At 38.7% G+C, this 17,513-nt stretch overlaps 1 protein-coding gene across 1 annotated transcript; it reads left to right on the top strand.

Moving 5' to 3' along the window:
- The first annotated feature begins 14,104 nt into the window (after nucleotides 1-14,104).
- Nucleotides 14,105-15,073, top strand: LOC106338530. Its single transcript, XM_013777487.1, has 2 exons — nucleotides 14,105-14,700; nucleotides 14,782-15,073. The coding sequence occupies exons 1-2, from the start codon at nucleotides 14,105-14,107 to the stop codon at nucleotides 15,071-15,073; spliced, it is 888 nt and encodes a 295-aa protein (XP_013632941.1).
- Nucleotides 15,074-17,513: the final 2,440 nt, after the last annotated feature.

Genomic DNA, 17,513 nt, shown 5'->3' with positions numbered 1-17,513 from the left:
ACATAACGCAAGTTAGAAGAGCTAGCATAATGGATTTAATCAACACTTTCCTCCTTCCATTTGAGAGCCATCTACTTGTCCATCCATTCACTCTATGCATCAAGTTATCCTTGAGAAATGCAAAAAAATTTCACTTGGAACCACTTATGTCTTCTGGGATACCTAGGTAAGTTCTCATTCCTCCTTCGTTTTGTATTCCAAGTGCATCTTTAATATCTTTTCTAATAGTTGCATTAATCCGCTTACCAAAGAGTAAGGACGATTTATCAAAGTTGATACATTGACCTGATGATTTACCATATTTCCTGACTACTTTCATTTCATCTTCACATTCACGGGGCTCCGCCTTATAGAAGAAAAGGTTATCATGTCCGTCTTAATGGCCATCCTTTTACTGCGACCACTTGGTTTAGTTCTCAGAGCGTGGGACATTTCTTGAGCAATAATAATGTTGTCTGAAATTTGTCTTCCAGCAACAAAAGATGACTTAGTTTCCGATATCAAGCCTGGTAGCACTTTCTTTAATCTCTGGCATAAGACCTTAGAGATTATCTTGTAGCTGGCGTTACACAAGCTAATGGATCTAAACTGAGCCATTTCATTAGGCTTTATTGTCTTTGGGATGAGACATATATTTGTATCATTCAGTCCATTCGCCATCGTCCCCTCAAAAAAAGAATTTATTAACCATAAGAGTTACATCCTCTTTATCCCAAAATTTCTGATAGAAAAGCGCAGTCATCCCATCTGGTCCTGGACCCTTTTCAGGATGCATAGCAAAGAGCGCTAATTTGACCTCCCATTCGGACACCTGAGCTATAAGGTTGTCATTCATTGCCCTAGTGAGTTAAATTCTCCTTTACAATATCCCAAAATTATTTGTAAAAAAGCGCAGTCATCCCATCTGGCCTTGGAGCCTTCTCTGGATGCATAGCAAAGAATGCTAGTTTGACCACCCAGTCAGAGACTGGGGCTGTAAAATTATCATTCATTGCCCCAGTTATCGTCGTAGGAACATGAACTAGTGCCTCTTCAATGTCCTCTGGGTTAGATGATTCAAAGATATGCCTAAAGTAGCTAGTAGCAATGACTACTAATCTTTCTTCATCCTCAACTATATTTCCATTTGCATCTAGGAGCTGTGTGATTTTATTCCTTGCTCTTCTTTGCTTTGTTGAGGCATGAATTTTTTTTTGTATTTCTGTCACCTTCTCTCAGCCAAAACACTCGACTCTTCTGTTTCCAGAACATTTCTTCTGCTTTAAGAGCATCAGAGAGTTCCTTCAACGCTGCTGCAATTTCCTCAGTTGTAGCATTATCATATGCGTACAAACCATCTACCTTTTCTTTAAGCTCCTCCACTAATTTCACTGAGTTAACATTATGTTGTTTCCTCCATTCGTTCAAGGCTTTTTGGCAGCTAGAAATATGTTCCATAATAGTCGCATTGGGAGGGAGATCAGGAGATTTTCATCCCTCAAGAATGACTTGCCTTAGCTCCTCATTATCCAGCCATCTTTTATCAAACTTTAATTTTTTTGATCTCTTCATTGGCTTTATGAATATGTCTGCAAGAATCGGACGATGGTCCGATCTCCATAACCTCATATACTTCACAGTCGAGTGGGGAAACTTCTCATGCCAATCCGCATTTCCTACTGCTCTGTCTAACCGACATCAAACATTTGTTCTTCCTGCTCTCTTCCCTACCCATGAGAGCATGTCCCCCGTGAAAGGAAACTCTTGCATCCCACAATCATTAAGCATCTGCTTAAAGGGCATGAATGAACTATCAGGACGTTGTCTACCTCTTTTTTTTCTCATTGTGACCTGTAATTTCATTAAAATCTCTTATCATGAACCAAGGTCTAGTTCTTGTTGTTGAGAAACGCGTAAGACGTTCCCAAACTTGATCTCTTCTTTCTAGTACAAGATCCCCATAAATAAACGTCATATAGACTTTTATTCCATGAATGAGTGCCTCAATGTCAATCATACGGTTATTCGAAAATAAAACATTAACTTAAAATTCATCCATAAAAAATAAAGCTAAACCTCCGCTAAGTCCAAGTGGCTCAACAGTAAACAAATGATCGAATCCTAAGTCGGCCTGAATGTTTTGCAACATCAGCCTTCTATTCTTTGTCTCAGAAATGAGCACAAGTCATAGGCGATGCTTCTGACACATCTTCGTAAGGCGTCGAACTGTGAGGTCATTCCCAATCCCTCTACACTTCCAACTAAGTGTCCTCATAGATGATCTTAGGATGGGTTTTTGGATCCCATCAAACCATCACTTGTGGAAGAACCACCTCTCATCTTTTTCGAACTTTGGTGATGGCGCCTTGACTTTCCTGCATCACCATGAGACGATGTTGAACGCTTCCGAGGAGATCCCCGACGAAGAATCTCAAATTTTCTGCTCGGAATGCCCAAAGAGGCACTCGCTTTTGAGGCATGTCTCCTGCTCTTGGACGCTTTATCAGCCAATCTTCCTAGCGCCGTGAGTGTATCATTACGAGAAACCGCACTCTCCATCTCCGTGAGTTTGAGTCCCAACAGATCATCATCTTGCAAGTCGCACTCCATCATCTCTCCATCATGCTGATCGGCAATCTCCATATCACTCAGGGCACCAATGATATGCTCATTCCCAACTCCATTCTGTGGCTCCTGATCACTTGAGGCATTAAAAGATAGCGATCGAGTGGCATCCTTTGCACGTTTTGTAACATTTTTTTTTAGGAAGATCAACCCGAGATGGGGTAACAATGGCGCTGGCTAGCCTTCTGGTTGCTGGAAACTCAGGAGATCGCAATACCTCGCCAATTTGTTTACCACCACTTCTTGAAACCGCAGAATGTTCATATGGAACAATATCTCGGTTACTAGTGGTTCGTTCCTCACGACTTCTTCCAAGATCCTTACATATTATTCCCTTCTGATCACTTGAAGATTTATGTCTCCAAATTAACTCAGGTTTTCGGTCATATGGACCTTTACCAACTCGTGATCCACCGTATCTATTGCTCCTCAAGTAGTCATCCCGTCTGCGCATGATCCTATCAGTATGTGCTCCTCGATAGTTGCTCTCTACTTCGTACTTCATGTCGCTAAAGGCATATCTCGAGCTACTAGACTGATTGTTATACCTACCGGCATTCAGATCATTACCATAGCGAGGTTGTGATGCCTGATTCTGATGCATCTTAGGCTGATGGTGCCTCTTATCCAACGGGATTTGCACTCTAGTGAATACATCTTGTCGCTCTATTTGTGGTTGTAATCTATTTTTAGCTTCCAAGGGCGGGCAGTACTCCTTCTCATGAGTGAGCATACCACAAGTAGAACAGTGTTTGAACAACATTTCATACTTGATTTCCCGTGTGACCTCATCCCCTTCCGGCGACTCAGCCTTACGCGAGAACTTTAGAGGCCGGCGAGTATCCACATCGATGAGCATACGACCCTTAGTGTGTTCCACTTTGTCGACATGTCCCAATCTATATCCTATCTTGCGCAGATTTTGATCAGTCCATAAGTGCAAAAGGATACCTATCAGACAAACCCAAAATGGGATTATCTATGGGTAATCATCGTGGACAATGGGTTCCCAGCGGACCAGCACAAACATGCAGAAGTTAAAGTGGAACGGACCCTGTCAAAGAACCGAGTGCAGGTCTTCTTCTATGGTGAAGTTTAAGAGAAACTTTCCATTACCCAAATCATTAGCCGTAATGCGATCATCTAAACCCCAATGCGAAGGCATTTTTTGCAGGAGCTTCTCAATGTTTTGTTTCTTGGAGTTAAGGATCTTTCCTATAAAATAAAAACTAAATCCATCAAAGATTTTCGGGTCGTCCTAGCTTGTAAGTTTTATCGGCTCGTCCTTAAAAAGTATTCCTTTCCCCTTGATATCCGCCATATGGGCAGATCGGTTCCTGTAAGAAGATCCCATACGAAGGTATGGATGTCTGATCGTAGTAGAAATGAGATCAGTTCAGTGGAACCCACCACTACCCAACAAGAACCCAAGCATGAGCAGATTACTTGGGAAGATCCGACAATGGTGAGATTACAGAAGCATAACAGATGAACAGAGCAGAGCAGATGGACAAATACGACAATGATCGTATTGATTTGAGAGAGTTTGATGTATCAATGTACACTCAAACAGAAACCGATCCAGTGATGCGTGGGTTTCGTGGTCAAGACGCCATTGCATAAGCCCCGTCGTTGCTGCATAAAGAAAAGGCCGGTAGGGATGGGTAGAACTCTCCGTCGGGTGTTCCGAGAGCTGTCGAGATCCTCGAAAGAGCCGTCCTCCTTCAATGGAGATCAGATCTCCAAATCACCATTGCAGTCGCACGAAAGCCCTAGCTGCAAAAGAAAATGAATTTATGCTATATCATTCCCTTTAAAACATAGTTTTAAGCAACATCTATCTATATTATTATAAAGTTGTGTTCTCTCTCTCCTGAGAGAGACACGTCACTAAGTCATGCGTCCTGGGTACGACACCTTTCCTCTCTCTATTTTTTTTACGCTTTCGTTGTTGTTTCAGGTGGGCTTGTAAGCAAGAGATATTTTTATTTGGGCTTCATACGTTAGAACTTAGAAGGTTGGCCCGGTAGGCATCGTCTTCGTGACCGATGGTTGCGTCTATGTCGGTTCCTCAGGTGACGTTTCGTTCTCGATTAATCTCCTAACATGCATTACCAGTTCCATCGAATTCTTATCCCTCTTCCAAGCTCCACCTATAAAAGAGTCAGACCTATCCCTTGAGAATCATTCTTATGCTTCCAAAAGTTTTTGTAAATCTCTCTCTCTCATTTGAGAGTTTCTCTGAGATTTTAAATTTCCAGTGGTGTTGTTTGGAATTTTTATGTTGATGGATCTTACCGGAGCATTCATATTTAGATCCGGCGGGGTTGGGCCGTTCCGGGAAGCAAGATGGCTTGAGTCGCTTCATCTCGGCGGCGGTGACGACGAGTTTCAGCAACTAACAACTAAGCAACTAACAAAGCTAATTCCCGAGAATGCCAGTGGTTTCAAGGCATTGATTAAGCTTCCGCCTGCACAAGCTGTGGAGCTTCTCTATTTCAGTGATTCACCGTCTTTGTCTTCTCAAGCGGCGGCCGACGGTTCAGATATTGGTGAGTGTCTACGCGAGGATTTTGGATGGTTTTTGTTTTTTGTTTTTTATTGGATGTGTTTTGTTAGATGCGCATAGCGTGCATAATCTTGGTATAGTTCTTCTTCTATTTCTTATAACACAGTGACTGATGAGTGTCTATGGAAGGATTTCACTATTTTTAAAGACTTCAGTGCTTTGTCAATTGCTTCACATTAAACTTATTTTCTTAAAAACAATTTATTTCGAATAAACTTTGTTTACGAGTTCACCTCTGTTTCCAAATAGGTGTGTTTCTACTTTCTATATATATGTCCCTACTTCAACATGCCACAGGTGGATGATCAGTCTCAAAGATAATTGAATTGTTATATACCCTCACGAGAGATATGCTGAAACCAGAGACTCCGCTTAGATCCCTTTCCACAAATCCCAAATACATCGTACAGTCCTATGCATAACTGAAAACTTGAAGAGGAGTTTGCAAAAGTAACTCTACATAACTGTCTCCATTATCCCGCCTTACGTCAACTCCTCTTCGCAGTGTTGCAGATGCTAGCCTTTGTGTGTTTGATGGGCTTGCCATCGAACTTCATAAAAGACTAGAAAGCTTCCGTCTGGACCCCAAGGTTGTTTTGTCCATCTCACAAACAGAACTCTGCAGAGCATGATCAAATATGCTGGGAATCTGAAGGACTCTTTTACATGCATTTTGAGAAGACGCATCACCAAAAGTGAAAGATAGATAATGAATCTGTAAGAAGTGAAGGCGAAGGTTTTAGGAAACAAGTAGTGAGAAAGAAAGAGAAGTGTACGTAGCTTAGTGGATGTCAGACTGATTAAACTTTATGAGTATGCACCAAGGAACAAGTCTATGGATCATTCAGCCAGGCACATGTCATACTTTCTGAGACAAAAAGGTAAGAACATCACAAACAACGAACTGGTTTTAGGTGTGAGAGAGCTTCTTGAGTATGAATATTATGCTCAGCAACTTCTTGAACGATAGTAATGCGGATGCTCATACGCTAAAAGGAATTCAGATTTTGTTTTCTTTAAAGTATTCGGGAGTTTGTGGTTGAATCAGTTTGTTCGATTTGTTTTCATTCGAAATAAATAAATACATTTTTGGTTAATTCATTTAACAGAATTTCTTCCACACAGCCTTGAGATCAATACCAATACCCAAACCGAACCAGTTAAAACGAAACAATATGTTTTGGTTTCGTACTCGATTATAAGTTTGTTTCAATTTAAAAAGTATTTTCTTAACAAATTAGATGGTACAATCAGTGAAGTTTTTGCTTTAGACAATAATGTTTGGTAATAAAATTATTTAACTGATAACGTGGAGATTCATTATATCGATACAAATAATGAATAGTAAATAATTTATATGTATATATATATATAGTAAAAATATAAATTAATATTTGGTAAATGAATAAACACGAATATTAATAAATTCGGTTGGTCTTGAATTGGACATATGTGAAATATAACTTAATTCGATAAAATAATAATAATAATAATAAAATTTAGAATTTTATATAAATATATGATCCTAATAAAAAAAAAAACTACTATATATATAACTTTTAAATAAACATAAACAATTAATTAAAAAAAAAAAGAAATTCATCTTTAGTTTGTTTTTTTTTTTATTTCAATAAGTTGACATTTTGATTGAATTACAGATAAAAGACAAATACATTCAATCATCAAATTCAACACACATTTTAGATATCAAATAATTTAATTAAATATATAAAATTAAAATAATATATAGTACCGTACATAATTTTTTTCTTCCTTTTAAATAAAAAATAATTAAAATAATTTTTACAAATTAATTATTTTAAAAATCAATATATTATCACAGTTTCAACATTATTAGTTTACAAAAATTTTACTATAGTATAAAATAAATTTTTACAAAATTTTCATAGTTACAAATTTTTTTTTGAAAATTAATATAAACAACAAACCCGGGCGTAGCCCGGACCGACCCTAGTAAAATATATTTTAAAGTAATAAGAATATTTTCTTTATATCTATCTATTTTATTAAATTTAATAAAAATATATTTATAGATAATATAATTTCATAAAAAAAGTTCAAAAAATAATCTTGATATTAAGAAAAGAAATACTCTTTACTTTAAACATAACTTTAAGCAACAAAAATATATTTTCAATGTAACAAATTTTGTTTTATATCTATTTATTTTCTTAGATGATTACATACAATAATAAATAACATAAATTGAGATATCTTTAAGGGGGGAATTTCATGTTTACCACTTTCACGGTACCATTATTCATGGGAAATTTTTCACAAATACCACATTCATAGTACAATTTTTCATGTTTACACAAACCATTTTTACCCCCACTTTCAATGAAGTGTGAAAGACACTTATGCCACTAGGGTTAACTAATCTAGAATTAGGGTTTAGAGTTGAGGGTGGGTAGAGTTTCTTAGGGAAGATTGAGTCGCATATAGATTTCACATATATATTTAGGTTTAAGCTCCCACATATTTTACAAAACACAATAATATTTACATGAAAAGTTTTACCTAAGTATTTTCTTTTAATTTCTTGATACAACTCACTTTTTTATTATCATTATTACATCTTATGATGCTAGCATAACTTTTAATCTTGATGTTATTGTCATACATGAGTATGTGTGAATATGATTTTTTTTTTGACAACATCACTTAAGTACTAACTAGAATCTCCAACCGATCTAGCAAGCCAAACCGGTGGAGTTCAATCGACATAAAGCAAAGCGGAAGGAGAACTCCTCGCACCATGTGCAAGCTTGTCCGCCAAGGTATTTTGTGCTCTAAGAATATGTCTGATCCGGAAGTGGGGGAAGAACGTCTTACTTCAGTTGAATTCTTCCATGTGTGTAGAAAACGCAGGCCATTCTTCAGGTGTCGACACCATCTTCACCAGCTGAGAACAATCCTTTGCAAAAACTACATCAGAATATTGGAGGGTCTTCATGCATTCCATTGCCCAAATTAGTGCTTCACATTCAGCATGGAGAGAGAAGGAGGCTGAACTATCTGGGTAATGGTTTGATTGAGTAGATTGCATGAGTAGAATTAATTAAATGCTTTCTCGTTTAGTTAATCTTGTTGATCGAGGTTAGTCATCTCTTGGTAAGGGAGTGACTAACTGGTTAAGTTGTTTAGTGATGATATTGTTGTTAGTGTCGTAGAGTAGAGTGTGATGCCATATAGCTTGTGTGTAACCCACCATGCTAGGCATGTTTAGGGGTTGATTAGTGTTTCCTCAACTTCGTACCCAGCGGGTTTAAGGAAACCCCTTATTCGCTGGATCGAGAGCACTCAGAGAGACGGGGGCATGGCCTATGGCTGAGTGGTTGCACGATGGGGTAGTGACCGTCAGTGACGCGAACGTACTGTGGGCTGTCTTGCGGTGACCCGAACATACTGTGGGCCGTAATCGTCGTGTGACAACCGGCAGTGGCCCGAACGTACTGGGGCTGTCGCGCGGTGACCCGAACGTACTGTGGGCCGCGTTCGGTTGAAAGTTCCTTCTCCTAGTCTTTGTGGTAGGGAGATAGGATATTGCCGGGGATGATGAGGAGGAACACTAAGTCACCATTTCTCAGGTTAGAGTGTTGTGTTAAAGTGTCGTAAGGGTTATGGAACCCGCGAGTCAGTGTAGCACCGATATACGGTGTTACGAGTTAGATCGAGTCGTAGATTCTCAGTCTTATTATTGTGATTGTGGTTGATTGATTTGCTTGCAGGTTTCTGACATTAAGTCCTAATTCTGGCTCAGGTACCGGATTAGGCTTGGTGTGTATTTCATTAGTATAGGCCTGACGTTGGCCTGTATGTGTTTGAGAGATTGCTTGTGAAGGGTGGTGGATATTAAAGCTATGTGGTATCATTGGTTGGCCGATCATGTTCTTGTTTGATTGTTGGTCGATCGGCTGATGATACTTGTATAGTCTAAGTGTCACATGAGTACTGAACTCAGGCGTATATATGGTTAACTAGGGATTGGTTGTTGACTTGTTTTAATGCAGGTTCCCGTTACTTGAAGCTAGATCATGGCAGGAGACCAAGTCTAACTTAGTATCGGTTTGCTTAGCCTTAGATTTTATTGCATGCTAGGGCTAGATTGATTGTTATTTTGGGTTGTCTGGGTTAGAGTCTAGGTTGCGGGTAGAGGCCGCCAGCTCACTGAGTAATACTAGATTACTCATCCAACTCCGTTGTCCTTTTTGCAGGTCGCTTTAGGTAAGGATGATCGGATAGCTTGGTGCTGGACGTTAGAACAACCTGTGTAGATTTTCATGCCTTTTGTAAATGGTATTGTGAATTGTGTTATGTTGACTCGATTTTGCATTAGGCCGGGCCCAATCTTGAATTATTCAATGTATGAATATTTCTTGAATCAATAAAAGTAATTGTTTTATATGTGCTTCATGAGTACTCTGATATTTGACTAGTCCGGTCTAACACAACGTTAGGTCTTAGTACGGGTTGAAAAGCCTTAGGCCTCGATCTAACGGAAAACGCTAACTCTAGGTACGGCTTGCAAAGCCTTGTGCCTTGACGCAGCGGGACGAGTTATTGGATGAACTGGTCGAATATATACGTCGCGGCATGTGCAGTTTGTCGAGACTACTTTCCCATACGCCACTGGCATGTCTTCAACAGCTACAATGGAAACTGAGAAAGAGAAAGAGATGAATGTCAATCAGAGTGCAGGACCGGTCTTAACAGTCTTGCCAACTAAAGCTCATTCGCCAGTGCCCCCGTGTAACGATTCTCCTTCACCTACTGCTCCAGTCGTGTCTGCAGCTCCTGCTCCAGGTATGTCTGCAATTCTGGCTCCAGTTGTGCCTACACCTCCAGCTACGCCTTCACTGCCACAGTCACTAGAAACACCTCAACCTGTTACCAGACCTGAAACAAGACCTGAAACCTCAACTTCACAACCCGATACTACTTCCCAAAACACAAATCCCACACAACCACAATCTTCTCCTCTTCAACCACCTTTACCTACCTCAGAAACCAACCTAAACACACAAACCAACCAACCACAAAACATCCATCCCATGCGCACTCGCGCTAAAAACCAGATCACCAAACCCAAATCAAAACTTACCCTCACGGCAACTATACAAAAATCCAACCCCAAGATCCCAACGACTGTGGCTGAGGCTCTCAAGGATCCCAATTGACGCAATGCAATGTGTGAAGAGTATAATGCTCAAATAAAGAACCACACATGGGACTTGACAGATTAAGCAACATTGCAAAATATTATTACTTGTAAGTCGATTTTTACAATTAAATATCATGCAGATGGTTTCATTGAAAGGTACAAAGTGCGACTTGTCGCAAGGGGCTTTCATCAACAATATGGCCGCCTGGACTACTCTGAGACCTTCAGTCCGGTCATAAAACCGACTACAGTTCGCATGGTTCTTGATGTTGCTGTGAAAAAGAACTGGAGCATTCATCAGCTCGATATCAATCATGCTTTTCTTCCAGGAACCTTGATGGATGAAGTTTATGTATCTCAGCCAGCGGGGTTCATTGATAGTGATCGTCCTCATCATGTTTGTCGCTTGAACAAGGCACTCTATGGCCTCAAACAAGCGCCTCACGCATGGTACAATGAGCTGCGTAACTTTCTCCTGCAATCTGGTTTCACCAACTCTCTAGCTGACACCTCTCTGTTCATCTACAACCAAGGCAACAGCTGCATTTACATACTGGTATATGTAGATGATATACTAATTGCAGGAGACTCTACATCGGTCAAAGCGGCCATTGCCTCTCTTAGTGCTCGATTTTCACTTAAAGACCTTGGAGAATTGAGTTACTTTCTGGGTATTGAGGCTATCAGATCACCAAAGGGACTTCACCTAATGCAAAAGAAGTACATCAATGATCTCCTTCATAAGCTCAACATGGCTGATGCGAAACCTGTTAACACTCCTATGCAATCACTGCCGAAACTATCCTCGGAAGTCTTCGGTATTCTCTCTCACAAGTCCACAGAGTTTACGGTCAACAGATCTCACAATATGAGGTTTTTATCCAATGTGAGTTTTAGTGATTTATGAGATGGTTGTGTGTATAGATTGAGGAGATTAAGTTAGAACCATAAGAATAAGAAAGAGACAGATTGTTGCAAAGTGAGAGAGTAAGAAGGAGGAATCTCTTATTCCCTTACTTAATTTGTTTATGGGAACATCCCATAGATAAAGAGGTTACAAGTACATGGTAACAAATGAGATATAATAAACTAGTAGAATCCTAGACAAATAATACACAAGAGAAGAACTAGACAAGGCTAATCTGTGCAGGCTGGTCCCAGATAGCGACATGTCCTAAATGTCTCCATTGACTGAAACCTTAACCAACCCATGTGATCTGATCCTCCAACGGTCTACAGCACAAGACATCTTCTTCTGATCATCCTTATTGTGATTAAGCTTCCTCTCTTTGTCTTGCACTTCACTCTAGGTCTTAGGTTGTATGGACAGACTTGGAACACAAGGTAACTCAGCTCATGCTTGTTTTAAACTCGCCTGGTTCCCTCTTGTTTCTTATTGCTTCATTTCCATATCTCATTGCTTCATCTTCACACTCCCCCTCAAGCTTGACCATAGGGACTGGTCAAGCTTGGAAACCATGAAGCATTCCCTCATTAAAACCCTTAGCTTGGAAAAACCTCATGGGATAAAAACCAAGCCAAGGAAAAAGAGTAGAACAGTGTGATGAAAAATCTACGAGTCCTAACTTGGAATGTATGAACTCGCAAACCTTGGTGCTTGCAGCCTTGGTAAAGATGTCAGCTAGTTGATCCTCACTTCTTGTGTAGCAGGGTAAGATGATCCTTTGTTCCACTGCTTGCCTAACTTTATGACAATCCACCTCAATGTGTTTAGTCCTCTCATGGAACACACTGTTGGAAGCTATGTGTATTGCAGCTTGATTATCACAATCCATGGTGATTGGAGTTGATGTCTCTATACCCAAGTCTTGAAGTAGGTTTCTGATCCAGTTCAACTCACTAGTGAGCTTCCTCATTGCCCTATATTCAGCTTCAACACTTGAGCATGACACTATCTTCTGTTTCTTGCTCGTCCAAGTGACAAGATTGCCTCCAATAAATGTACAATAGCCTGTGGTGGTTCTCCTTTCCTCTCTGTCTCCTGCCCAATCAGCATCACAATACCCAACTATCTCTGTACTTTTGTTGCATCCCATCCACACTCCTTGCCCTGGCGCCTCTCTTAAGCATTTTAGGATCCTTTCAACCATGTTCCAATGGTGTATATTGGGAGCTTGCATATGCTGGCTTACTTGGTTAACTGCAAAGCATACATCAGGCCTAGTGATGGTGAGGTATATCAGCTTTTCCACCATTCTCCTATAGTGTTTAACATCAGCATATGGCTTGTCTTCAATCTCACCCTCACGTAGCACCTTTTACCCATCGTCTAGTGGAGTCTTGGCTGCTCTTCCTCCTAGATCGCCTGCCTCATTCAGAAGATTAAGTGTGTACTTCCTTTGTGATAAGAATACCCCATCCTTGGATCGGCACATCTCAATCCCTAGAAAGTACTTTAACTCTCCCAAGTCTTTGATATCAAAAGATGATCTAAGGAAAGCTTTAGTTAAGAGTATACTTTCTTTGTCACTCCCGGTGATGATGATATCATCAACATATACTAAGATCACAACAATCCCTTGCTTGCTGGTGAGTCTAAAGAGAGTGTGATCTGCCTCAGATTTCACAAAGCCCCTTCCATTGAGTGTGGTGCTGAGCTTGTGGTACCAGACCCTAGGTGATTGTTTTAATCCGTAGATAGCCTTCTTGAGTTTAAGAACATTTCCAGGTTTTACTAGGTGTTCTAGGCCATGAGGTTGCCTCATATAGACTTCATCTTCTAGTTCTCCTTGTAGGAAAGTTCTTCACATCCATTTGCCATAGATCCCACTATAAGTTGACAGCCAAAGATAGGATTATCCTTATGTTGTGAAGTTTAGCAACTGGTGCAAAGGTATCTAGGTAATCCTCTCTATATGTTTGAGTGAAGCCCCTTGCTACTAGTCTTGTCTTGCGCCTTTCTACTGTCCCATCAGCATTGTACTTGATGGTGAAGATCCAGCGGCTTGTTACAGGTCTCTTGCCTTTAGGTAGTTCAGCTTCACACCATGTATCATTGATGATCATAGCATTAGTCTCACTGCCCACTGATTCTTTCCATTCCTCATGCTCCATAGCTTCCTCATAAGACCTTGGAATGTATTCCTGATCCAACTCTCCAATAAACACCAGATGTTCTTGGGGGATAAAGAGCTAGAGAGCACACTCCTTGTATAGGATGGGCCACAACTTGAGCATTGAAGTAGACCCTGTTGTTCTTCCAGTTTTGATCAACCGGCTTTCTGATCCTAGAACTTCTTCTTAGAGCCGGCTGTGAACTAGTTTCCTCAGTTGCTACTTGATCACTATTAGGCTGAGGCTGGCTTGCAATCACTACTGGCACCTCTTGAGTAGTGTGATGATCCTGCTCCTCTTGTGTATGATTCTCAGCTTGATCATGACTTGTTGAATCCTCCTTATTATGTACAGCTTGATTGTCCCCCTCAGGATCAAGGTGAGGAATCTCAATCACATCAGTATCAACTTCAGTAGATGGAGTGGACTGGTGAGGACTCGCCTCAAGTGTACTGGCCCCTTTCTCTTGGTGTATACTGATCCCAAGTCTTTCCATTACTCTCCTTAGATGGAAGAAGAGATCAATATTCTTTGAACTACCTTACTGGAAGGTAAAGTATAGTAATTAACTGACCTATATTATGTGATTGTTGTATATGAATAATTGAATATGCCTAACAGTTTCTTGTTTAATGTGGTAGGAGTTGCCTGTTTGTCACAATATTGATGTTATGCACATAGAAAAGAATGTGTCGGATGCTATATTGTCTCTCTTGATGCAAAGTGCAAAGTCAAAAAATGGGCTGAAATCAAGAAAAGACTTAGAAGATATTGGAATCAGAAAGCACTTGCACACAGAGGTGAGGGGAAAGAAAACATACTTACCTCCAGCTGCCTACTGGTTATCGAAGAAAGAGAAGACAATTTTCTGCCAAAGGTTAGCCAAGTTTAGAGGTCCTGATGGTTATTGTGGCAATATTGCGAATAGTGTTTCAGTTAACCCTCCAAATATTGGTAGTTTAAAGTCGCATGGTCATCATGTCCTAGTACAGAACTTGTTACCAGCTGCATTAAGAGGGTTGTTACATAGGGGTCCTAGGATAGCCATAAATAGATTATGCAGTTACTTCAACAGGTTGTGTCAGCGCATCATTGACCCGGAGAAACTTGTATCCACGGAGACAGATTTTGTGGAAACAATGTGTCAACTGGAGCGCTTCTTCCCTCCAGCCCATTTTGATATCATGTTCCACCTTCCAATACATCTATCAAAAGAGGCACGCTTGGGAGGACCAGTACACTTCCGCTGGATGTATCCCTTCGAAAGGTTTGATGTACTCATTTGCTTTAATATATGTATTTCCCGCAATGATGTTTGACTAATTCATATTTCCTGACTGAGTTATAGATACATGAAAACACTAAAGGCTTTTGTTAAGAATTATGCAAGGCCAGAAGCATGTATGGCTGAGATGTATTTAGCTGGAGAATGTGTTGCATTTTGTTTAGAGTTCCTTAAAGATTCAGTACCAGTTCAAGAAGCAGTTAATCGTAATGAAGATGTTGAGGCTGACAGAATGGTGGTTGAAGGCCGACCTCTGCAGAAGGGTATAGAGGTTGCCCTTTCAGATAAAGATAGAGACATTGCACATCGCTACGTGCTAATGAACATGGCATCTTTGGATCCCTTTCTTGAGTAAGTTATTCTCTATGTTTCATCTACTAGTTTTACTTATAATTTCATTTCATATACTGTTTTTTAATTTAAAATCATGATGCATTTGGAAGAGTTACAAGCTAAGGATGCTCGATTTTCTAGAAATGAAACTTTGTTATGGAAACATCATACTGAGCACTTTGCAGAATGGCTTACAAATAAGGTTTCCAACTCCATCTTCTTTTCTTGATTATTATTGTAAATACTGGTTAGCTTGTATTTTGATGACTGGTTAGCTTGTATCTTGATGACTGGCTAGCTTGTAGATTGAAGAACATGTCCAGATTTTAGTATTTTGATGACTGGCTAGCTTGTGTCTTGATGACTGATTAGCTTGTAGCTTGATGAACCTGTCTGAATTTTAGTATTTTGATGACTGGTTAGCTTGTAGATTGATGATTGGTTTCGTGGTACATATTATCATGTTTTGATTATCATTTTACTACCTCTGGCTTGATGATCATGTTCTGATTTCCTGCGGCAGATTCATTCAGACTCAACAGATAGTCATGCTAAGGAGATAAGGTGGTTGGCATTTGGACCAAGAAATGTTGCTTTAGCACATTAAGGATTCATCATTAATGGGCAACTATCCATTCATTCTACCTTCTCAAGCGAAACAGGTTTTCTACTCTAGGGAGGATGATCATTCAAATTGGTATGTTGTTATGAGAGCACCACCTAGAGGTTATCATGAGTTGGAAACAGAAGAGGATTTAGGTGGTGCACATTTGCCTGTCTAAGAAGTTGATGATATGGGTGATGAAGCTTCAGATGATGATAGTGTTTATGTTAGGGATGATTGTGAAGGTTTATTAGTGGTAGATTGATAGATTGTATGTTTGTGTGATGGTTTGTATGAATGTGATAATGCTGTGTTATAGGTTTTTAAATAATTATATAGTTTTTTTTATTTTTTAATAATTTAAATTCTTTTTATTACAAATTTTCAAATTAATTATCACAAAAAAATCAATTCATAATTATTATTAATAAATTTTCAGATAATTTAAAAACTAATTAATAACATGAAATATTTGCTATCTTTGTTATTGGGAAAATCAAATTATAAGGTTTTAATAACATTTGTGCAACGTTATTATAAATATTAACAATTGCGAACATAAACGCGCTATTGTTGTACGCTTAATTATAGCACAAAGAAAAACCGCTATTAAAAAGGTCGGACCTATTATAATGGGCGCTGTCGGAGCGGACAAGGAAACACTATTTTACATGACTCATAGCGTTTTCCGTCCGCTATTACTACCCACATTTCCTGTAGTGGTAGTGTACAAAAGAATATTCTTTCTTTGCTTAAATAAAAGCTACGAAATAACATAATATGATTAACATATATATGACAACTAGATAATAACAACTAAACTATAACTTGCGCTCATGCGCGGGGTGAGTTTTTTTATACTTCCGTCTGTTCATTAAATAGTTTTAACATTTTGCAATACTACAATCTTTATCGATTATAAAATGACGAATACAAATGTTGGTCTCTTAAAGGTGTCATCATTGTTGAAGAGTTAACACATTACAATTCATTTTAATTATTTTGAAGACTTCATATGCACAAAAGGATATTAACTTTTACGGCTAACACAAATCACCAAAACCAGATAGGCAATATCGATTGTGAAATGACGAAAGATGATTAGGTTTTATGCTCTTGATTTGTTTACTATTGACTCTCCATAAGTTATTTCATTTTCTACCTCTATAAAATTGTGATTTCGTTCTCGTTTTTATTTCATTGATATGATTTTTTTTTTAACTTCTGCTATGAATTCGGTGAATCACATAGGTGTCAATTAAAAAGGATGGACATCTGTAAAAATTAGTTCCACTCCAGATACATATTTAGGAATCAAAATTTTGAAGAAAATCACTGGCAAACTCTATTCACAGGTTAGTGTTGAAATCTAATATATCAAGCTGTTATAGAATATAAGTGCAGACTCGAAATATAAATGTATGTCTAGTATATTTTCACCAGGTTGGTATAAAAAACATCTAATTCTAGAACAACAACAAAAATTACTTATTTTATTAACCTATGCTTTTGAAATATAGTTACTTAAGAGTATACCGATAGAAAATGAATATAATACTACCATTCTAGCATGTAAACTATGTATAAACTAAAAACTGTTTGATTTATTAAATGATAAACCAAAAAACTTATAATAAATAATTCAAATCTCTCATTCTTACAATTATAATAGCTAGATAGGGTATTAGAGAGAAATCAATATTAGACGAATGATCAAATCTCTCATTCTTCGAACAAACTCAAAAAGAATTGATTGGAATCTTGTCATGATATTTCAATAAAAGCTTTTTAGGAATAAAAATCAAGACTAAATTATTTAATCTGAATGAAATAATATAAATATAGTGCTTACAATATA

This window comes from Brassica oleracea, chromosome C4, assembly GCF_000695525.1.
Source record: "Brassica oleracea var. oleracea cultivar TO1000 chromosome C4, BOL, whole genome shotgun sequence".
In the NCBI taxonomy this organism is placed as follows: Eukaryota; Viridiplantae; Streptophyta; class Magnoliopsida; order Brassicales; family Brassicaceae; genus Brassica; species Brassica oleracea.
This window is presented reverse-complemented; position numbering and strand designations above follow the sequence as displayed.